The sequence below is a fragment of the Brachionichthys hirsutus genome, chromosome 2 (genome assembly GCF_040956055.1).
Source record: "Brachionichthys hirsutus isolate HB-005 chromosome 2, CSIRO-AGI_Bhir_v1, whole genome shotgun sequence".
Lineage (NCBI taxonomy): Eukaryota > Metazoa > Chordata > Actinopteri > Lophiiformes > Brachionichthyidae > Brachionichthys > Brachionichthys hirsutus.
Genome location: NC_090898.1, coordinates 11,121,587 through 11,146,667, shown reverse-complemented (window position 1 = coordinate 11,146,667; position 25,081 = coordinate 11,121,587). Strand labels below are relative to the sequence as shown.

The window sequence follows — 25,081 nt, the reverse complement described above, 5'->3', positions numbered from 1 at the left end:
ATTCTACAATGCTCACTTTATACATTTTTCATTTCTCTCTGACCTACTGCAGATTGATCACATTAAAAAAAGACCGATTGTTAGAGTGATATATTGGTGTGTTGTGTTCTGATGCTCCAAACTTCCAAATTTTGAGTCCTGAGAAGAAACTGTAGAGTGAAGACTGCGGGTGTGCAATTGTATTGGAATTAGTGCTACACACACTAACTTCAGATTCAGTGCATGAATGGTGGCACTGCATTTAAAACTATGATGCTTTTAACATAACTGGATACAAAGGTTAGAGTGATGCGAAATGATCCCAAAGAGCTGTACTCGTGTAACGGTCTCGAATGTCCGATGATGTGCAGACTAAAAGCAAATCAACCCCGAATGCAGTGTTTCTCAGAGATTGTCCTGAAATCTGTCAGATATGAACGAGACAGGAAGCCAAAAGGAAAGTTTCCGTGATCAGACAGCTAACAGAGACACGGCTACATGATCACTAGTGTTGTGAATCTTACAGCTTATCACTATGTTACAGTGGGCACCCCTGCTTGGGATAGGGGAATAGTCTCTGTTTCAGTGTCTGGAAACCAGATCGGTCATGTTGAACGAGAATCCCCCAGACTGGTTGGTCGGCGCGTCGTCCATAGGCTCACCCTTTCCCCTCTCACTCTTTGATTCTCCACTCATCAGAAGATGGCAGCTTCTCTACGGCTCTTGGAGATGGACTATAAGAGGGCGGGTTGAGGGAAAAGGCTGCCGAATGGATCCGTGGAGGAGCTAAGAGAAGTTTCCAAAAGAGGCTGCAGAAGGAGAAACGGGGAGAGAAGAGGACGTAATTAAGATTCATGTGGCTTGAGGAAGTAGAAGCAGCACACGATCACACCTCTTTCGCTGATGCACCGTGAAGTTGTTATTCTCTTGTCTTTGAAACACGGCCTCAGTCAAGTCTCATTTTGAAAGCACAAATATTGGGCTCTTGACCCTCCCTGAATCTGTATGTGACACCTCCCTCCCTCCCGGGCTCTGCAGAATCATCAAGCAGCTTGCATGGGTTGGCCTCTCCTCGCAAAACACGTCGCAGTCAATCACAGAGAAAACAACCTCTATAACAACCAATCATTTATTATGAAACTCCGTCGGACTTCATAAGTAAGAGGATGATGGAAGTGAAGGAAGACGGCGCAACGCCGCCAACGCCTCAGTGTGAAGGATTTCACAGTAAATTAGAATCAACTGGCAGGAGATTCACCTGCAAAAAGTTTCCTTACGCATTTTACTTGGAAATAAATATACAGCCCATTTCTGGATTCACGTAAATTTTCAACACAATACATAGTCATGTACATTAACAGGATATAAACTGACTGATAATTAGAGAATCTTGCTTTTATACCAAATGGATGGTATTGCGGGTTTGACCGCCCAAAGCACTTTACGGCACCATTAACGTGATTTACCAAGAGTCAAAATCAGGCAGGCAAAGTCACACATCAACAAAACACGTCGACTGCAGGGATGTGCAGCTCAAACCGCCGACCTTCCAAAGCGATGGCTGTTCTGAGCCTCCGCAGCCACTGCTAATAAAATACAGGTAATAACAAAACACTCATAAAAAAACACAATTTTAATATTATACACTTTGACATTTCCTCACATTCCGACACTTTGAAGGATAACTAGATGGATTGTGTCCAAGGACAGAGATGCACCTGCAAATGGAAAAACATTCAATTTGTGCTCATTTGGAAAAATCACAACTTCAATCATGAGAATTATTAGCAAAATAATATAAAAATGACCAAAGTTCAAATGTGCCTAAACATGTTAAAATATGCTAAATGAAGGATGTGCACCTTAAGTCTCCCCACAAAGCATACGTGACATTTCATTTAATGCAGTTTTAGAGATGCAGGCGGACCATATCACATCACATCTGTTCTATGTATATATGCATATATATATGGGGGCCGAAGCTTGCACTGCACTCTTCATGCTGTCGTCGTGTTGCAGTTAATTACCGCAGAGAGTCTCAAACGGAGCAGACGGAGACACACGAAGGCATAGATAGACTTTGATGCAATTTTGATGTGCTGAGGAGGGAAGGAAGCACTGACGGTTTATTTAAAGGTGTACTGACAGCCAAAAGCTGAGGGCAGACCCCCCCCCCTAGTTTTGCAGATGTTCACATCATTCTGTGGAAGCTGTGGATCTCTGGGCAGTGGAAGGTATCCACACTCGTCACAGTCTGACTGATTCAATACAGCAATAGCTGACTGATAATACACAAAATACTGCAGGTAAAGTGTCTCAGAAACATAAATATTAAATTGATGGACAAAAATAAATAGTTTTTCCACCCATAACATTTTTTAAATAACAAACGGTGTTAAGGAAATTCCAGCATGAGGCTGAACTGGTGGATAGACAGAAATATCTACATTTGTATTTCAAATGGATTTTTATTATTTAATACAGTACTATTTTGTAACCGTTACAAAATTAACAGTTATTTAACTGTGACCTGCATATAATGTGACACAAACGTTCATGATGTTCAAAACAAAAGGTAGTTGTTGGAAGTTTATTGAAGTTATTAGATACCAAATACTTGCCAATAAAAATGCATCCCAGCACTGATTATATACTGTGTGTGTAATTGAAGCTTGACCACGGCTATTTAGTCTGCGTAGTGTCAAATTCTTTTAATTGCATTAACAATTTCAAAAGTCAAAGTAAAATGTCACATTCAAGTGGAGGTACTCGCATTATTCTTTGGACGTGGAAGAACGAAAGTAAAATAATAGAAGACTGCTTAGTTCTTGAAAAGCTGCGATCGTCATTAACTCTGTGCGGCTTGTTCCGTTGTCATTTGTCGTCTGCCATCCTTCAGACACACACAATGCGCCTGGACCTTGACAAAGGCTCTTTGTTGTGGAAAACCTCACATCCATAAAATCATGGTTACATTCATATATTATTTGGCAGCGATAAGACAGCGAGAAAATACCCAGCAGACAACATTGACAGAAGTGATCAGACACATGCCTGAATTGTTGCCGTTTACTCGGGGAAGAATGGAAAATGGCACTTTTACAGCAAACAAAACACAAAGTGGTGCTTCAGCAATTAATGATCGCACTTACATGCAGACTGACTGAAGGATGGGCAAAGCTGGCGAGACGGCTCAGAGACCGTTTCATCATGCGCTTCTAAGCTCCCTCCAGATGGATGTTAGATATTGTAAGAAACATTTTAGTCACAGGTAAAAAGCCTTTTTTCTATTTATCTACTTTTATTCATAGGGTGTCGTGTTGAGAATAAAATACTATTACATCATTTTGAACAAGTGAAAGATAGGAATAGAGCTGAAAGTGGAGCCCAAGATATTGAATCAGGCTTTTATTCACATCGGCCTTCATCATTCTCATTACTCTACTCATATTCCATCAAAGTGATCCTTCAGTTTCATCCTATATTTTCCCCCCCATCTTTGAAACATTCCACCTTTAACTGTGAAACCTTTGTATTTTTTTCCCCCCTTCAATCTTGTCTCACATATTCCATTTTCTAAACTGGAATGACACTGAGAGCACTTGCTGATTGTACAAGTTCAAGTTGTCACTAAAGAGAACTGATTACAAAGTCAATAATGTGAATCATAGGCAAGCGTTGAAAGGATTGGGTTAAAAAGCTCCACTGTGACTCACAGGCACGCTTGCTGGTTTTCATTCACATCGCAAGAGTTGTTGTGAGATCAATATTTAATTTTTGGTAAATCCATTGGACACTGAGTCAGTCCTGACAGGCAGGATGACGCAAGGCTTCTATAAATCACCAGAATTGTAAATGCATCAGGAGAATTTCTCAGGGAAAATAAAGGAATGGGTGTGTTGAGTTGAATGCAATGTGAACAGGGCTTCTTTACGAGGTTAAGAGCAAATCCTGCAGGTGTATCATCTGCTTCACCTGCAAACCTAATCCTTTCATGTTCTCAGCACATATCATCTTCAGTTTACTGGGTGAAACATGATCATCTTTTCATAGTAACATTTTCTTTATATATTACTGAAAACAAAGGGCAGCTGGAGCTGATGGAGATTATTGACGTTATTTAAGGGAAACCGTTTTTGAGACATTTCCCTTAAAAGTGACATTTATGGTGGAAAAAGTCAATGGATATCAAAGTCACTTGAGTAAATGACTTTCCACCACTGCCGACAGCCTCAACATCATCTTGGGATGGACCTAATTTATTAAAGTTGTTTATATGAAGATGTGCACAGACATTCGTTTGCTTTTCGCCCACATGAACTTTGCTCAGTTATTGGCAATCAGACTGACATTTTAAGGTGAACTTTAAAAACGTTTCAGCCCACCTTAATCAACTTATCACCACCTCATTACACCCCCCCTTTTTTTTACACTGAAACGACCCCATTATCACCTTTTAAGATGCTTCCCACCTCATCCTACATTCATCACCTCAAAATACCCTCCAATCCTGTGACTAACAAGGATATCAAATTAGTTTGCCCTTAAAGCTTTGAGTCAGAGCATACTGACCTAGCAAATTACATTTGCATTGCTCCATTCACAGCGATTTACGTTTATTTACTCAATTTAATTCAGTTTGGTTCAATACGCTTCCTGTGGATATAGGTCATAAAAACAATTTCCATTAAATGTCAAAAACAAAAACTTAGCAAAATATTATATGTATTTATTAGGATTATATATATATATATTCAATACATAAATACGAGGGCATTTATTCATATTGATGGAATCCTAGAGTACTCATCCAGGTACCTACATGGAACATTGTGTGGTAAAAGTGGATATAAAAATAGTAAGCGATTGAAATCCACATCTAGAGGAAGGAAATTGTGCGAACATTGCACCATGATGACATTGTAGATGAAAACTGAAACGCACCGATGACAATCATTGGCATCCAAGCTAGGCTTGCATGAAACCCGCCCTTCCCCGCTGCTATGTCCACCCAAGCAGTGACTGACTGACTGAGTTTACTGAGGCTAGATAATAATAGATTTTTACCAAAGCCATCATTTAGAGGCAGGACAGCAAATCAAGAGCCATCAATAAAACCACACGCAGCCACAAACAATTGCGCTTTGATGTCCGGCTCCACAAGTCACAGCAGGCGCGCATGGCCTCAGAGTGCCTCCCTCCAATTTAAACAAGCCCAACAGGTTACTTCTTCCTTCTTGCAGAAAAACACACAAATACGGCTGCTCGTGCACACCGTCACGCTACTCACTTCTACTAAGGAGCTGCAGGTTGCGGACCTCCTCTCTGACCTGCAGCTGCAGGACTTGTTGGAGGACCTCCTGCCTTAGCGTCTCCTGGATGATCCCCATCCTCTCCAGTTTCTCTCCGTTCAAACGCAGCAATGCCCGCCCTGCCGGTGGGAGAAGTAGGTGAATGAAGTGCCTCTACTTATTGGGAAGAATATAGATCATTACCATTAGAGCTGATACATGTCCTTTTGTCCGTGTTTATCATCAGATGGTTAACTAGTTGGCACAGTCAAGAATTATTTATTTAATGAGGAAACCAATGGGAAACAGCTATCGGCTAAATCCCCTTCCTTCCAACACACAGGATTACATTTGCCACGGGGTTCTCACCCAAAATGCTGATCCAGCTGTTTTCCCAGATACCCCAATTTAAATTCGCTGGTGCTATTAGATTTAGAAAATAATTTCTTTTCAGCAGACGCTCACTCTTGTAGCTGAAGCTGCGCGTAAGAGCAATGCTCATCCTGATAATAACTCTCCAAAATGCAACACTTTTCATTCGGGGTTTGCACAGTGTTCCGTGTGTGTGTGTGAGAGAGAGAAAAGATCAATCACATGCACTTTAAGGGGCCATTTTGTACAAATGCAAAGGGATTATCTGGTTTGTGTATTTGACATTTTCTGTTCAAGTATGCATTAGGTGCATTTCCGTACAACTTCTTATTCTTGGCAAATGTATCTCTAGGATTGATGACATTGTATTGGGCTGCAGCTTTCACGTGTTGAACAGGAATAGGATTCATCTCCTTCCTTCTCTCTTGCACAGCCTCAGCGCGGTATGTGTGTGTGTGTGCGCGCGCTTGTATGACTGAGCGGGAGGGACGTAGAAAAACTGTATACTATATGTATGAATTAATAAAGTATATGTACACGGGCATACACAACCTGGAGGACTTTTCCTTTGCAGTGCATTGGTAATGAACAGATGCTGCAAAGAACAACAAGAGAGAAAGGAAATAAGAATGAATGGAATAAAATGGAGAGTGAAATGAGTAATGAGACTAATCAGGATTTGGGCATCGTAGAGAGCTGTTGCAGGTATGATGGATAACTCCTCTGTCTGCAGCCCTGAAGGACGCAGCCCTCATAATGCACACAGGGACCCGTTTGGGCGTGTCTGCATTACCACCAAGACATTTTTCATATTGAACACTTGCATATGTGTGAGCGCAAAAACTGTGCGAAACAACTGCTCTGATGGTCTCTTAGCTTTCAAAGTGCCCTTCTGTTGAGGAGTAATGGCCCTTTAACAGTGATGCTTTACTACTAGAACAATTTTTTTCCCACCTTCAGTTTTTGTATCCACACCAGGCAATTTTCAAACGTATGACCCAGCTGACTGACAAAATCCCACAAATCTAGCAGCTCTGTCCGACGCCGTTTGTTGAATTGTCTCCCTACATGGAACGCCGTTCTGAATGTAGCTGCACTTATCCTCCAGAAGTAACATAAAATAGGATTTCAGAACGGTCCTACTCACATCCAATCCACATCACAGGATTGTATTTATGATTTTTTTTAAACATGGAGAAATGTTTTGTGGTTGTTGATAAAACTTTAATCAAGTGATTAGCATTTTGTAGGCAGCACACAGAACTGAACATCTTTGTTTTTATATCTTTTTGAGATATGATATTTAACTCTCACTGGAGCTGTGACAAGCCAAATGGGGACAGAATTGAAAGCCAGTCCTTGGCTTACAACCAGACTGACCAGGAAGAGCCACCTCTATTGTGGGCAAGTGTGTGTGTGTGTGTGTGTGTGTGTGTGTGTGTGTGTGTGTGTGTGTGTGTGTGCGCGCATGCGGTTCAAAAGAACATAATTGACTTTTCCTCAGAGTCCTGGTGTCTATAGCACACAGGCTGGAACATCCCACTCGGTGTGAGCTGTTATTGTCTGGGAGATAAAGCAAATTTAATTTTTCCATTCATTTCGTACACAGTTTCAGACGTATTTTTACAAGTGCACTTCTGCAAGTACACACTGATCAACCTCTCTCACGTATCTCCCCGACAGCCAGTACGTCCCAGGAAAACCACTGGTCTGTGTGTGTGTGCGCGCACGTGTGTGTAAAAGTGAGACAAAGCAGATGAATCAAACTCACATCAGTTCCCCTCAGACAGACTTAATACAGCTCGTAATAATTGCCTTCAGATTGGGAAAACAGTCCCGTCAAAGGCAGAAAATGAGACAAAAACAGGAGCTGTTTCAATGGAGATCGCTTTTCTCAATTTGGCTTCAAAATAAATTGCTTATTAACAATGTCTTTGGGCAAATGGAAAACAATTCTGCTTTGGCTGGGATAATAATGACACTTTAAACGGTTTGAAAGGCAATCCAAGAGGGAGGGAAGTGAAGACTTATTTATTAAAGAACAACCTTTAGATTAAACCTTTGACAGCAGAAAAGTGGAGTCCATGCCATTCTTCAAAGCTCCGACCACCTTTAGTCTTATACATATTATAAATAATTACGTTTGTATTATCTTTATGCTACACTATATATATTCTATAACCTTCATGTCATTTTTATGGTTCATCCCCTATCTAGTCCAACATGCTGAGCTGAAATCTAGTCAGAGACAGTACTTGGAGTTGGTCAATAAAAATCAGATCTATACATCCTGTCCCGTCGACAGGGGAGGAAAACCGGGTATGTTGTCCCGGGCTTCAGGACCATGGGGGCCCATGAGTGAATTTACTTTACCTAATATTCGCCCATTATTTTTAATGAAATCGTTGACCATTACATTAAACCTAATATTTCAACTTAAAATATACGCAAGAATTACATTCATGTGAGCTCATTCTCAACAACTCTGAGGGCTTGGCACAATGAAATTCCGAATAACATGCTTCCTGGAAACTTGAGGATCTAACGTTTTTGTTATTTATTTATTTATTTATTTTTGGGGGGGGGGGGGTGTTCATCCAGTTGGTATAGTTGGTAGCATTGTTTAAACCTTCAAAACAGGCACTGGTTTAGAATCCCACAACGGGAATGGGATGGAGCAGGAAGAGCAGGGCAGACCTAGGCGGAGTGGAGTGTTCCGGTCCGGTCTGGTCCATTCCGCCCAGTTCAGGCCCTAGGCCAGAGATGGGCCAACGTTTTGACTCGCGGGCCCCAATGGGTTCTAAAATTTGCCAGAGAGGCCGGGCCAGGAACAGATGTATGGAGTATTTGTGTGAACTAATATAAATGATATGCAAAAGACATTACATGAAAGGATTTGGCATTTTACAGGTAGCATTACAGGGTAAATGGAAAATGAATGAGGTTTAATTATAATAAAATTCTAGAAGCATAAATTACTGATTGCAGACCATTTACTTCTACTTTTACAGCACTGGTGGCGGTCACAGAGAAGAAGTCACAGTCGGGCAATACATTTATCACATTCACATCACTCCACACGTTAACTTGTGTAGAAATAAAGTCATTCTTGTCTACTATTAACAAAGACAAGATTAGCTATGAAATGAGACAGAAGATAGTATTAAATTCAATGTAAAGGGAGAGAGACACTGAAGAAGCTGCTCTAATCTCCCCAGGCAGCTTGTCCCAGTGTAATGGTGCTTTCACACAGCGACTGAGAGAGATACAATTATTTTCGGGTCACTGAGCTAAGATGAATCAGACACAGACACACAATCCATTTCTCGACTGTCAAGATCAAGCATTCTGCTGCGTAACAAGAACCCAGAAAATCTGTATGCCGATTTATTGATGTTGTTGTTTTGATAGTGATGATATGCATCAACAGGAAGACATATTCACCAAACATTTGCACAAAAAACATGGACTCTAAACAACCAAGGCAAACACAGAATCCATTCGGACATCAGGAAGTGAAAACATAGGCTTGTGTCCAATTATCCTTATCTGCCGCTCCTCTATGTTTGAGAATATATAAATAAAAACGATCAGATCAGATCTGCGTTACTGTGAGAGAAGCAGAATTGTTAACTCGTATGTGCATGTATAAGTATGTGTGTGTGTGTGTGTACGCAAAAGTAAATGTGAACTTGTAAAGAAGTGCAATCTGTTCTCTAACAGACACTAATACTGCCCACCTACCCCCCCCCAATATTCTACCTACTGGTCTAATAAATGTGTGTGTGTGTGTGTGTGTGTGTCGTTTGAGCTCGAAACACGATAACCTTCCATTTCCATAGCTTTCCTCTTCTCCTCCATAAATAGGATGCAGTCCTTTCGTTACCTCACATGAACGCCTTTGAAATCTCCTTTGGAGAGATTTAGGTGTAAACCTGTTTCCGTTTGAAAAAGCTGTGCAGCGGAATCACAATTCTAAAAATACAACATGTGTGACAATTTCCGAAACTGCGATCCTTTCACGCCATCGATTTGCACAGTCCAGAGGCATCAGTGCTGGCACTGAGCTTATTAAAAAGGGACAGAGGTCAATGAACACAATACGAGGATATTAACAATTATTTTCTAATAATAGTTGCATAAATGTAAATAAGCACCCCTTAAAACTAAAGAATAATGTTGTCCCAGCCAGAAATCATGTGTTGTGCAGAGTACCTGTGATGGCGTGGTGAGAGAAGGCCTCTACGTAGGTCAGGTAGTTGTGAGGACAGTGTTTCTTAAGCCACTTGCAGACATCCTGCTGGGTCCACAGCACCACAGGTTTGGACAAACTGGACAGAGTGGGACTGGTGTGATACACAGTGAAAGCTTCACCCGGACGCAACTGAAAGACACAATAAGCAGAAACCTTTCTGATAAGCAGCACACACAATAGGTATGTGCACACACAGTGTGTGCACGTATGACAATTTATAACATTGTTGTTTTTTTTATTGCTTTTCGCACCCTGAAATTGCTCAATCTTAAAAAATACAATGTACTTCAGTCGGATTGTAGTGATGTGTATTGATTTCTACAAACTTCCATCCATTCATCTTCCACCACTTATTCCGGGCCGGAGAAATCGCACAAAGACAATCTGTTGAGCGTTACGCCTGCAGTGCAGTTTCACTTGTTGCGTTGAAGAAAAATAAGTATGTTTCCTCTAATTTATAGACACAAATACAAATCAGAAATTTAAAATGCATTTCATGTGTTCTTCTATACGCCGCCTCACCGGCCTGCCAATACGATGATCACATTTCAATGATCATTTCCACCGTCCACCGGGTTGTGTAATGTGTTTAGTCTTTTTCCGAAGATAATTTTCCTGACAGGAGCGCCTTCATTATGCAGTCAGCCCTGCATTAGTGTCTGCCAGCTTTATCTTTCAACTTTCAACACACACTTTCCTTCTTCACACACCGTCCTCTGACCGTGATTGTTGGCTTTTTTTTTTTTTGGTCTCACAGCCACGTGCAGGGAATTAATACGGACATGAATGAAGTCAACGCCAGTTCATACTGGCCGAAGACGCAACCGCTCATTGTCCTCTGCTCTCTCACGAGACTCTTTCAGATCCAACCCGTTCTCTTGTGCTCGAGCCGAGCCGACGCTACCACAATGGCCGCGGCTGATTTTCAGCAGGAAGACACAGAGCCTCTGCCAGACGTTCCACCTCATATCTGACTGCATTTAATGGGATAATGCTGAAATGTTATCCACACAAATGCAGCTCACACACGCCTGTAGCTTGATATCTAATGTTCCCGTTGCTGCTTCTTGTTAACGATATACAAAGACGAGCTCCCAGAACACCTTTACATATGAATACTCAATAGACAAAGGCTTATAACATTTACATTTTCACCTACCGTCATAATGAGAGCTGCTGCTGTCAACTTTAGCACCAATAAACGCCTTGCTGGTATACCAAGCTCAGTGCTTTGTAGATTTTAATGAAAAACAGCACCATTTTTTCACTCCAGTGTTTTTGCTTGTTTACTAATTATACACAGATTTCTAACCCGACTCAGTGGAGCACTGGAGCCATTTTAATAACCAAAATTTACTGCTCACCCCCCCAAACCCAATCAGTTTTTTTGTGCTCGAGCTGGTAGAAGTGGAAAAATGCACTTTCCTGTGGATGATTAAGAATGCTCTCTCATCCTTGGATAGATTTGTATTCCTGTCGTGAAGCTTAATCTGTATTATCCCTCTAGAGTCTACTAGGTGAGTCAAATATTGCAGGTGAATGATTGGAGGTTCCAAACACCTGGACAATTATAACAATTGATCAAATTAAAATTCGGTCGAAAACAGATGGTCCTACTACTTGTTTCATCAGGACCAAAGGGGCATTTTGTTTGTGATTTTACTGTAATTCCACAAAGCAAGTTTGAAACCATATTCATTTTCCCTCTCATTTCAAGACGGTTTCTGTCGGTGAAGGATTCAGGCCGTTGCCAAGGACACCGCCATTTGTATGATACTACATCTGGAGAAAGGGTAAAAGCTAGACTGGCTACTCAAGGTAGGCTCGCTGTCCCTTCTGTCCAAATGATGAATGTGGCTCAGCTAACTGGCTGCTAGCTATAACATCATGCCTATGAAATGGATCCATAGCAGGCTCACATAAATTGTCGGGAAGAGATGTTAAACGGGAGAATTCAAGTCTGAATCAGGGACTATGCCCTCTGGGATTAATAAAGTATTCTGATTCTGATATGTCCTAGACTAGAATAAAAAAAATAAATCAAAGCAAGAATTGCAACCATGCATTTGGTTCCTTGATGCCTTTTTGATTTGAGACAGACATGACAGAACCAGTTACCATCTTCTGCATACATGTTTGCTGTGAGCTCCTATGCGATGCTGCTGATGCCAAGTATGCAGCACTTCCTGGAGAGGGGGGGGTGATTTATTTGTGAAGGCAGATTCATAATAATCCAGGGACTTATATATTTGAGAAATTACATTTAAATTAATAGCGCGTATATATGCTACCAAAATATGACCTTCCAACATGTGATAACTCATCTATAATAGCGACTAAGCTTCACAGTACTGCATCGTCACAGCAGAAATAAAATGTCACGCTTTTGATTCACTGAGGCATCATTTAGTACCCATAATACATCTGTGATACAGATCACCGCATGACATTTATTTAACTGTGCAATATAAGTCAAGACAGACTGCATTAACAATAAAGGCAGACAACAAATTACAAAAAGAAAGAGCAGACAGTCTGCCGGAACTCTGTGAATAAGGAATGAATGGCCTTCAACATCTAGAGGCCAGACAGAATGGAAATAGAATGATAGTCCCCATCATCCCTCTATCACTGCCCTTCTTCAACCATTCTTAGGCCCCACATCACACTGAATCTCCACTGGCCAGTTCCTGTTCACCCTTCTCTCACTCCGCTACTTTTCCCCGAGACCTACTTTTGTCCAATAGGAGAAGCTCACTCATTCATAATGTACAGGAGAGGAGGAGTGTGAAGGGAGCTGCAGGGAACGGAGGGCAAAGGTAAGAAAGAGGCTGCATATGGAGCAAGAGCATAATGAGAGGGGGCGGAGACGAGACTGGATGGAGGGAGGGGGGGGGTAGTGGACACGCAGGGATATGAAGATAAAGCAATGAAATGGTTGGGACAGAAAGTCAAAGTCAAGCATGTTTCAATGGCCCTGATGTTACCTGACATTAATATAAGCCTCTCATATTATGTCGCATGAAAAATATACTGCAAAATGTATTCAGACTATCTTGTTTTACGGAGTGCGGTAAACACAGCATGCATTTAAGAATCAGTGAATTGAGAAATTGACCCAGAATCACACCACAACCATGAAACCACAACATATCATTTTCACCCCACAAAGACCAACCAAATGGTGACGTTGTCATTGTTCAGCTGTGATGGGGTTAACATATCAGATATCGCAAAGCTAGCTGGCTGCTGAATCTTCATGATTACCTTTAAAGCTAAAAGTGCAGCATCATCCTCCTTCCTCACTTCCTTTTCCCAACCCAGACAGACAAACAGACTTTCCTCTCTGTGCTCCTCTATCGATCATCCTGTTTACGTCCTCCACCAGCTGATTTGTCCTTGGGTACTTACTTTGTTCTTTCATGTCTCTTTCCTCCCAGTCTACTCGTTCCTAATAAATTCCATCCTCGGTCCACCACACACCCTCCTCCTCTTGCACTGTGTTCTTCCTTTCTGTCTGCCTTGACTTCAGTGCAACGAGACACTTTTAGTCCACATACGTGCCTGTTTCTGTGCGTATGTGTTTTCGTGCGCTCCCTGCCTGTCTGTGTATCTAAAATCAGGGCTTAACCAGAAGTCAGGGGAGCGTGGGGAATCCTTAAATATTCACTCATTCTGACAGATAACACCTCTCCTTCAATCCCTGCTTCTGCCCGTCTGCAAATCCACATCCTCTCTAAGATTGATCAATGATGCTGTGCCAATTAGCAGAATAAAGCATGCATGAGCAAATCAGTCTTGGGGGTTTCTGAATCTGAGTTTGTTTTGCATCTGAATTGTGTTAAATGTGCAAAAGAAAAACTACAACTAACTAGCACTAAAAACAATGGACAACAGGGAATGAAAGCCATTCATTCTGTTGTTGTCAGTCCAAGTTATTTAACAAGAAAATGCTAAAAAAAAAAAAAAAGATAAAATAGCAGATGACTGTAGCTTACATCACACAAAATACAAAGCAACAAAGAGCATAGGTTGTCACATTGTAGCATGTTAGCACACCATGACAATACAAGCCATGCTCACAGGGTGTTATGTACCTAGTAGGCTAAGCATGTTGGTGGTGAATATGATAAATCAGTGATACACAGCAATATACAGCAACATAAAACATCCATACATACTCATCCAGCTGGTAGATAAAACAACAACATGAAACCAACAGCCTAAAAATCACGAGAAAGCCAAACACTGTGTTCTTTAATGAGGGAAAAATAACGACAGACTGGTCTTACTCATCCCGTCCTCAAAACATGGCAAATTAGTGAATAAGGACCTCATTTTCCAGAGCAGGGTAGCTGCTGTTACTTCACAAATTGTGTCTCTGTTATTCCTCCTATTCCCTCATCTCATCTAAAGGTTCACCAGCAGGCCGTCTGTCAGACTGCAAAATGAGCCACAGGCTAACCCCTCCCTTCAGCCCATCTGGCAACCCAAAGAACAGCCAATACAAGGACAGCAAAACGAGTCATTATTTGCACACAAAAAAAAAAACTATTAGCAGATACGTCTGCATGCAGCTCTACCTGCAACAATACAAAGCAAAAAGAATATTGCATCTGTGCTGGCAAATCATTTCGTCTGCCATCATCGTTGGCTGCCTGTTTGGGGTGACATCATTTAGCCTCTTTGTGAACAAAATACTGACGAAGAAAACAACATTCCCCCTCGTATTTGGATTTACACGAAAAATGAGAGTCTTATTATCTTTGACAAGGAGGTTATTTTATTTTACATCTGTTTGTTCGTTAGCAGGATTACAGAAAAAGACTTAGACCAGGGGTGTCTAAACTCATTTTCTCCAAGGGCCACATTAGCATTATGTTTGCCCTCCAAAAGCCAAATATAAACCGTAACACAGTAAAAAATGTAACTAAATGTAATGTCATTTAATGTAAAATAAATGTAACTACTCCTTAACATGCTGCCAATAACTTTTTTTAATTTAACTATTTAGCCACCACAGTAATTACAATAAAATATTCAGTTTTGATATCACTTTTTTAAAAGGTTGTAACTTAAAAATGGTTAGAGATAAAGCCATACTGTAAATGAGAGAAATCACAAGTATGAACCAAAGCTTGTGATGGGAATAAATTAACACATCTAATAATGTGGAAAAGTTATCACGCTGGAACAAAGATAATCGATACAAAATCAAAGCAAAACCAAAAACCACCACCTTGCCTTGCCAAAAAAACCAACCGAAGTGGGCAAGATAAAGAACATTCCCAGAGTCAATGCCACAGGAAAGACAGCACTTTCAGGATCAGCACCGGACAGCTACATGTATTGCAGACTACCTATGCAGCTGTCCATTGCTGATCCTGAGCGCCATATGTAGCCGGCTACATCTGAACACCCAGACCAGGCTGGAGCAGCAGACCTCCTGCAGCAATGTCCTCCAAGCCCAGCTGGGCCGGCTCGAGGCCCTGAACAAGGGTCTACAGCAGGAGAGCGCCTGCTATGAAGCTCAGCTGGAGGAGCAGAACAACCAGATTTACACTGACACTGACGGCTGCCCTGGAAGAGGCTGAGCTTCAGTTCAATACCAGCTGGGTGAACTGGGAGGAGGAGAGCCTGTCTCCAAGGAAGGACATGGAGGACATGACTCAGACCATGAAGAAAAAGGAGCAGGAGTCTGAGTCCAACCAGAGCCAGTGGATGGAGGAGAAGGCATCTCTACACCAGGACATGGATGGGCTGAAGACCACTCTGTTGCAGAAGGAGCAGGAGTGGAAGGAGAAGGAAGAGGCCTTCAAGTCCCAGCTGGAGGAACTTGAGGCTCAAATCCTAAAAATGAAAAAGAAAAAGAAGTGGTATAGGAGACTGTTCAGAAAGTTCCAGATCAGGGGTTAGGAACAGAGACCTGATCTGGATCTGAAGGACTGAACGGACCTCCAGCCACAAAGACTGAAGATTCAAGATTCCAGAAGTTGACTGTCATGTACAGCAACCCCGAGCAATGAAGTTCTTACTTCCCTTCAGATGACCATCATAATCAATTTACACTTGACTAAAAGAAAGTGAAAAAAGACAAAGGCATAGACTACATTTAATAAAATAAAAAAATCCTGGGTCAACATGGTGATGGGAATTAAAATAAAATAATCTACATATATATATATATATTAAACTGTCTTCCCTGCTGTTGCTATCCCGTGTCTCCACTGACAGCCAGGGCTGTGCCAACACATCTGTGTGTTTGTCCACAGTGGTTTGCATAGAGGTGTATAATGTGTTACATTAGCTTTGTTATCAGATTCCCCAGGTCCCAATGTACACAGAGGCCGAGGGTTTTTCAGCTGTAATGAGGGAGAGGCAGAATAATGGAGAAAAATCCCATCATCACTCCTGAAAGGAAAGGGAAAGCACAAACACGAAGCCACACAACAACAACAACAACGATCGTCACATGGAAGCGCACGCACAGCTCTAAACACCGTTTCTTGGAAATAACAGACGCACAACTGGACGCGGGAAAAAAGGAAATTGCCATACACATCAGAGAGAGCTGGACTTCTATAATGAGGCTTGTTGCCAGAAGGAAATGATAAGCCTTGCTTCTCGTGGTATAGAGGAGGTTTAATTATCCAGTCTCTGTGTAATCATTTGGAAACAGCTTCTCACTTGTTTTATTTTAAAGTCTTTTATAGCTTTCATGGCTGGGGGGGGGGGGGGGGGGTACTGTATTTTATGAATTATTGAACAACCTTGCAATGCATATGTACATCTAAGAGCCCTACAGGAGCCAACTTTCTTAAGGCAGTGAGAAAATGACCTCCATGCACGACACTGCCGCTCTTTTATGTGAGAAGCAGGAGCCGGGAAGGATGATGTGTCATTTGCTGTTTTAGGTCAAACGCGGGCAGAATGGCTCAAAATAGATTATTTCCCTCCCTTGTTTCGCCTCTCTTGTTCTGCACAGATGGGATTCAATTTTGCGCAAGAGCAATTTGTGGAAGTAAATGATGCTCTTTCTTCTTTGCTTACAGTATACAGCTGAGACATTAAACCCTCGAGCAGCCATCTCTCACCAACGGAAGGAAGGTTTGTTGGGAGCGACACAAGCACGTGGAACAATGGAGATTTTTAAACATTAAGGACCCGCAGTGTGATTTTCCAGAGAGTCTACTTTCTATTCATTTGAAGTTCCACTCCTGCATTACATAACAACTTCCTCTCTGACGGTATCTACCACAGGCTTGGATTAGACTGACCAAGAACATGTAAAAGAAATAACAATTAGACTTCCTGTTACCACAGAGTCACAACTGTGATACTGATGCACTTCCGATGTTCTTCACTCGTCTCCTGGACGATAAAAATGCATTTACCACTGTTATCTTCTTGCCATTCCCCCAATCCAAGTCAAGACAGCCTCACCAATCCTTTTCCGGGATAGCCACAAACACTGCTCCATGTCTTCTATGAGCTATCAATTCACTCCAGAAGATATTCAATTAAGGCAAAGCGCCTCACAAAGAAAACCCTTTTTTCTTCAAAAGCGAAGGGAAAAGAAATCATCTCATGGCTTTTCCGTGATGTGATTTCAGTCTGCAGATGGTGAGACCGGAGTGCAGCGACTACCGTCGTTGACGATTGGCTGGAATGTTATTCCTTTTGTAAATGAATGCACAAAGCTTTTAACGCCGCTGAAACCAGGTTTTTGGGCCTCACAGGCCTCCATTGTCTCTCTCTGTGTGTTATTGTCCAACTTGCTCAACTGAGAGACTTCCCCTCTTGCATTTACAACTTTATTTGCTTACATAAAACATCAAAAAATTATTTGTACACACAGTGAATTTGTTCCTCCACCCTGCCTCTGGTCTGTTTCTGTGGACGCCTTCCTACCTGGATTCCCTCTGTGCCAGGCTGCTGCAGCAGTTTGACAGTGCGCGTGTGCGCCGTTTTCTGGCCGCGGCCGTCGTGCCAGGTCAGGTTGTTGCCTCCGGCGCGATGCGGCAGCTGGTAGCTCAGCTCCTCGGCAGACAGCGTGTGCTCCAGGGACGCACGGCAGAAACTGAAGCTGGACGCCGCTGAGAAGCGAGGAAGACAGACACAGACGGGCAAAAGAGAAGAGAACGAAATCTGATGAGCCTTCACTTTGGGTTTTCTTTGTTGGAACAAGTGCGTACTCATCGCCTGTGAGCGGAGCAACAGGAAGGCCAACGTAAATAATTGATTATCCTCGTAGCATCAGAATGTGTTAGCTGTAGATCACATGCATGTTCTTTGTACGGACTCTCATACAGCTAGAAACAGATGGCTGTTCTGTTCTGGTGATGGGGGGGGGGGGGGGGGGGCAGTGATGCTTCTCTAGTGTAATCTCTAATTATGTTGTGTTGCTTCACAGAGGCAGTGGATGAAGTTTGGACTTGTGTTCCTCTGGCTGGATTAGCCTTTTGATGATATAAACCCTATACCCTGGTGGTTATTCGATTTTTCCTCATCCGTCTCGCCGTCTATCTTTCCTCGCATCCCAGGGCCGAGTGTCAGCGGTGGGACTGCGAAGAAGGACAAGTTGCCAATACTGGGTTAGAGTGCAGTTCAGCCTGAATAACAGCATATCCTCTGCACTTTCCAAGATATTGATGTTAGACAAAATGGTTCTCATCTAAATAAAAGGGTCTTTCTCAGTTCTGTTGTGTTCTACGATACACGAAAGAATTTACATAATGACACGCATCAAATGTCAGCATTGGTTAAAAATATGCAAGAATAGAAATCATTGCTATTACTGAAAAGTTGCGAGGTTGAAATGCATATGAAATCTTCTCTAATATCCTGCGTTAAATTTATTCTGCACTCAAATGACCAATTACGTGAATACAAGAGCTTGCACTCATTGAGATGAAAATGAAGGGCTGTCAAAAATGACTGCTGTCTAACCTTTTCTACCTCCTCATCACATATCACCTCCACTTTCCCCATTTTTACATGTTGCTGATACTGTCAAATTTGTCTTATGCAGCTGTTTCTCTCTCATTTCCTTTCTCTTCCCTCTGTCCGTCTCTTTCTGGTTGTCAGGTCTTTGGGGGTCGTTGGGATGAACCAAGCCCAGCCCTAATGTAATTACTGCCAGTCAGACAGAGAGGGAGCCGACAGGATGAGGAAACCTGGGAGGCTAAGCACCTCGCTTCCCTAAAGGCCGGCCAATATCACAGAAAAAGACAGCCGGCAGTGCAAAAGCAAAGATTTACAAGAAAGTAGAAAAAAGCGGTGGCAGAAATTAGCTGCGGATCTGTGCTGACCAACAAACAGCTCAAACTGTTGCAAGTTATACGAGCTCAGAAAGGAGTTCAGAAAATATTGCTTTGCCAGGCCGTCAAAACAGTTACTCAATACTACCTGATAATTTTGAAACGCTTTAGTAGACTTCTTCGGCTCAACCTTCTGGCACAGGCTGAGGATCTAGAATCAGCTCAAATTGATTAGCTGCCATTCAAAATGACATTGCTGTACTTTTTTTTTTAAAGTTGAAACATTTATATATATAAAAAAAGAAGAGGGAAACGAGGATTTATGTGTGATATATCATGATCTCTTGAAATGGATCGTCGTGTGTTGATCATCTTTCATTCCACTCAGCGGGAGGCGTTTCTTTCACCTTTCCTTTCCTGTCTCAACACGCAGTTGATCAGTCGGAACCAGCGCCACATCTCCCATCAATTTGTCACTACCCGGAGTCGCATCATCTCTGGCCACAAACGCCGGTGACTTTTATTACCTCCAGTCAAGGCAGGGTGGAGAAGATAGGGGATAATTAAGGGCGGCTGGAAAGAGGCCGGGTGAAAAGGAGAAAAAGGTTGAGATGGGTCCTATGAGTTACAACAAGTGAATAAGGTGGTGGCGTGAAGGAGAAAGAACTGTTGGGGGGCTATGCATGCAAAAAAATCAAGGGTAAAGTGTCAGGCCGGTATTCGTGTGTCAGTGTGTGTGTGCGTGCACAGAGGGTACGTAGGTCAGCCCACTGAAGTGTAACCTCATATCACCTGCCGTGCAGAGCGGCTGCTAACTCTCAGAGGTATTCCCTTCTCAAAAGGTAATTAAGATTTGGGTCCAGCACCCTGGAAGGTCGTTCCAAGTCAAGTCATACAGTTGATTAACATGTCATCACTGGAAATTAGGCATCGGACTCTAAAAGCAAGTGTCTAAATTACTACATGCAGCCTATTTTGCTGTCTAGGCTTTTTGTAGAAGTTGAATTTTTTTGCATAATGGTGGCATCAACCTAAGGGTGCATGTGTGTGTGTGTGTGTGCTTGCCCCTTAAAGTCCATAAAGGATCAGGGAAGTGTCTGCATAATCCTGTTAATTTCAGGCATCACAGACGGGGGTGCCTTGGCCATTTCAGAAGCATGATTGCATTAGCCTCCTCCCCGCTAAGCACCTCCCATTCAACTGAAAGATAACATTTCTATTTACAGTCAACCATTTGCATGAAGCCAGGAGGCTCATGCTCATTCTTCTGTAATCTGAGAAGGGTGGGGGGGGGGGGGTGTGGGGGTGTGAGTCACACCAAACTTGAAGTCTTAAATGTATCAATAGCAATGCTGCCGACTTCCACAAGGTCAAGTGCATCGAGCAATGATCCGGATTTGTGGTCCTGCAGAGACGAATATGTTGAGGGCTGAGCAAGGGGCTCTTTACTTTTCCATCACGGCAGACCAACCCCAGGAATGAGCCATGAAATGACTCCATTTTTGAAAGAGCAAGGGTTGGCGGGTTGGGTGGGATTCTGGTAGAAGCGTTAATAATAAAAAATAAAACCCAGAACCCCAAGGCTTTTCCCCCATAATGCATTGCGGTTTACTACCCACTGTGACATAAGACACTGAAGCCGATGCTGGCGCTGAGGATTACCTCTCACAAACTATCAGACTCACTGGAGCATGAACTTCCTGAGATGGCGCTAAACAATGCACGATGCCGACTTATTAAAGATAACACACACATGCACACACACACACACACACCAATTGCCATCGGCACACAGATGTGGGAATTGCTAACTAAATCTGCCATATGCTTGCGTGTTAGTGAATGTAGGCAAGGCTGCCTCAACCCTGAAATTTACAAGCAGCAATGTGGATGATTTCTGGATATAAAATTCGGCGTGACTCAAAATGCAAAGTGGAGCTCAGAGCATGGTAGCATTGCTGTTAACGCACTGACAAACGTTGTTCAGCTCCAACTGTCCTCTGAATTCAGAGATGGCATGAGAAAAGCCTGGCCGACCTCTGATTCCTCTCTTTAAGTCGTAAGGCAAAGGAAGAAGAAAAGATTCCATCATGGAGGACAACGCATATTTTATTCGATAACTCTTCACCCTACCCTGGTTTCACTGTGTCAGAGAACATACAATTATAGATCAGCTTAAATGAAACGCACATAAACAGGCAGAGGCAAAAGCCCATTCCACCCGTCTCCCCCCGACTCGAGGCTTCTGGCTGTCATGTTCACTCCTGCTCAACGATACTCGCCACATGTTTCAGCCATCGGGAGGAAACGAGCGAATGACACATGTCCCTGAGATGGGCTACAGGAGGCTGGCATGTTTGTACCCCTGTCAGAGGAACAAAGGATGATAAATGGACAGACGGAGAGAGAAATGAGTAGATGGCAAGCCACAGAGGAGGATATGCATGGACAGAAGCTTCAGAGCAGAGCATTAATATTAATTGCAAAATGGAAATGATGAGAAGATGAGATTCTCTTGTTTTCTCTGTTTCACGGCCAATCACTCATGGGGGAGGGGCGAGTATAACTGACAATCGATAATTCAAAGCAAATGTCAGAGGGGAAAGCAAGAGGACTGAGGTCGAGCTGTGATCAAACTGACGATTCCTTTGCACTGGTATTCCTGGTATCTTAGGTTCCTCTGGTGTTTGTGGAGCCTCCTGGCTACGTTATGATGGATGAATGTCCAATCTGTAAACACATTTTTGGGCTACTCAAGCTTTAATGTCAAGTTAATTGTTGTAAAACTCCCCATACTTCCTTCAAGAATGGAGGAAATTCCAAATATTATTAAGCACTGAAACCCAAAACTGCCTCGGCCAATCCAGGATTGACAAGTGTCTGCGTTCATATGCTGCAATTCAGCGACTTCAACCTTGATGCTGTGACTCCCATCCATATATAGAACAACAGAAGCTGCATTTGCATGATTTATCCATAGCATAATCTACGTGATGGTTCTAGTAAAAAAAAAAAAAAACCCCATCAGCGTCAGGGATTATGTAATGAAGGTTGAAGTACCAGGGATCGTCAAGGACAAATGTCCATGAACATTTGCATGATCTTGTTTATTATATGTTTAATTCTAATTTGACAAGCGAGTCTAAGTGTTTAAGTAATTGAGATGATCATCTGTTCACACCGCTATCACTCACAGCTCATGAGAATCCCTCCACGCTGGCCTATTTAGGATCTCCAAAAAGATCCGGGCATCAAATGGGACGGATCATGAAATAGGGAAAATTAAATTAAAAGGTCAGAATGGTCAGAGTCAGTTCTAAATGCACGCGGCAAGGGTTATAAAGGTTGGATCAAAAATTCTATCCCATTAAATTAATAATTTAATATAGTGAAAGGTCAAGATGTTAAATAATCTCACTGCTCATCCTCTTCCTCAACTGGCAGATTCACAATATGACAAGTGATGTGTTTTGTTTTTGCTGTATTTTATGTTAATGTTTGCTGGACTTGAGCCAGTCCAAGCCTTAGTTCTTTTATCTTTTCTATTTATATGAGTAAAGTGTTTTTGCTGAACTTTTATTCGTGCCTCTGTCTCTGAATTCTCTGCACTCTAGATATTTAGCGTCTATAAGTTTCCCAATGTAGTGTCTGAGTGAGGTATTGACTCTAAAATATTCCACTTTAATCTTAATTGTGCAACAAAATCTTCATAAATTGTAAATTAAATTAACTGTAAACTGTAAATAATTTAGCAGACTGTTAAAAAGGTAACGGCAACATGCAGTTCAATAAGAAAATTAATCCTCTGATTTCAAGTGCAATGATTTGGAACCAAGCACTATTAGCCAGATGGGCTGCTAATAAACTCTGAATTGATTAAAGCCATTTGTCAAATATTCCCCCCCCCCCCCCGAGACCAAAAGTAAGTAAAACACTTTACATACATTTGGACACATACCTTCGCTGATAGCCTGCAAGGCCATCTGGCAGCAATCTAGTACAATTTGGATGGTGACCATAAAGAAGCCGGTCCTTGTACTCTCACATTGTGTTGAGATCAGAGAGGATCACCACACCCTGCAGAGGTTCAATCTGTCAGAGTGGACCTAACATTGCACTCAGATCATGAGAGTGGACTGTGATTGTCACGCGTGTCCTGTAAATCGATGTGGTGCACTCAAGCTGTGGCCCAGTGAGAGAACTGGATGTGGAATAAGTTATTGAGTTTCTTTAAACCATGAATATCAGACAAGTGCCCTTCCTTGCCTGCACGTGTGTGTGTGTGTCAGTGGTCGTAGACCTCTTTGACACGCTGGAATAGAAATATCTGAGAAACGTAACATGGCAAAAATAACAGCCAGTTGATAGAAGAAAATGTACACTACTTTGGGCAACACATACAAAAACACACAGATGATTAAACACATAGACGTCTGCAAACAATAAAGTGAATAAATAGCCGTTGTGAGAGCAGGTTGAAAATACGCTCCACGCCATCCTTGCATCCAACAAAGAAACCAGATCATGCAGGATAAAGGAAAATAAAGCATGAGAAAAAAAAGAAGATGAAACAGGCTTATGGAAGGGGGTGGTAAAGAAGGGAGATAAAATTGAATGCTCCACAGAAGCTGAGTGGTAAACAGAGAGACAAAAGAGCACAGGGGAGAACGAGATGAGCTGGAAGAAGAGATATACATCGGGAGAATGAAAAATTGCAGACAGGGTGTTAGTTTGAAGATTCGTCTGAAGCATGAATAATTAGAAGCAGCAGCTCTACAGCGGTGCTGCTGCTGGTGGTGCCGGCGGTGGATGGGGTCTTGACACTTATTTTGTCAAGACCCCATGACCCTTTTGAAGTTTTTAAAGTGTGTTGCTCCTGTGTGATGTGATCCAGGATGCTGCTTCAAATATTTCCCAGAAAAGAGTGAAAGAAGAGAAAGACAGGTTAAAGATTTAAAAGTTGCAGTAGGAGGCCATACCAGCTACGCTTCGGCAATAACGCCGAGACAAGCGAGGAGATGATCGTAACACTGGCACCGGCTGATCTAGATATTAAAATAAAAATCCAACCAAATCTCCTCTGGCTTATTTTTACACATGCAGGATGGAAATCGTAAACTTTGCCAGGAACTCAACACACTTTATTTTTCAACACACTTTAAAGTGTCGTTTAACAACGAAAGACGTGATAAAACCTGGATTTCCTTAGCAGCAGCATGGATCTTCAGGCGGAGGGTGAAATACAGACGTGCTTGGAACAAGCCTTTCGGGCGCTTGTACCAAACACGAGGCAAATTGCTTTACTCTTTAGGCTCTCGCTATTTCTCTCCGGATCTGTATCCTCTTCCCTGCAGTCCTTCCTGTCTCTATGTGTCTCTGCAGGATCCAATGCTTTTGGGTTGCGTTTGAGGCTCTGTCTCCGTCTTAATTGCTGTGTTATCAGCTCCACTCCTGCCCCATCACTTAGCCCAGGCCTCTCACTCAGGTGGACAAGGCAATTACGCCTCCTCTTACCCTCACTTGCTTTTCACTCGCATGGTTTCCGGAGGTTGCAATGCCTGCTACACAGTCAGCACTCCGGGGTGAAACCGGGAGGAGTGAATCATAGGTCTTTGGAGCCCTTGTGCACACATGCAGAGAACTACACACATCAGGAAACACAAAGTCCCAGCAGGAGCCACAAGACACGAAGCGAACCTCGACTTCCGTTTCCCTTTTAATCCTTTACTTTGAATCCACTTCACATTGTCATTTTCTCTCTATTCTTATCTCTCGTTCCATGTTCTTCTTAATGTTCCTTTCCTGAAAGATATATTTTATTATAGTGATGAAATATTATTTCGCTGATCGAGTCAGCAGGTATCATCATTCTGTTATTCACCCCCATCACGCATGCTCCTGCTCCTGCTATCCCTGTCAGTTAT

At 42.4% G+C, this 25,081-nt stretch overlaps 1 protein-coding gene across 1 annotated transcript; it reads right to left on the bottom strand.

The window, feature by feature from the left end:
- Nucleotides 1-765: 765 nt before the first annotated feature.
- samd10b (sterile alpha motif domain containing 10b) lies at nt 766-23,176 on the bottom strand. Its single transcript, XM_068752096.1, has 5 exons — nt 23,116-23,176; nt 17,809-17,993; nt 9,858-10,026; nt 5,270-5,410; nt 766-788 (listed from the first exon to the last, which is right to left on the bottom strand). Exons 1-5 carry the CDS (start codon nt 23,174-23,176, stop codon nt 766-768), a joined length of 579 nt encoding a protein of 192 aa, XP_068608197.1.
- Between the last annotated feature and the right edge of the window lie 1,905 nt (nt 23,177-25,081).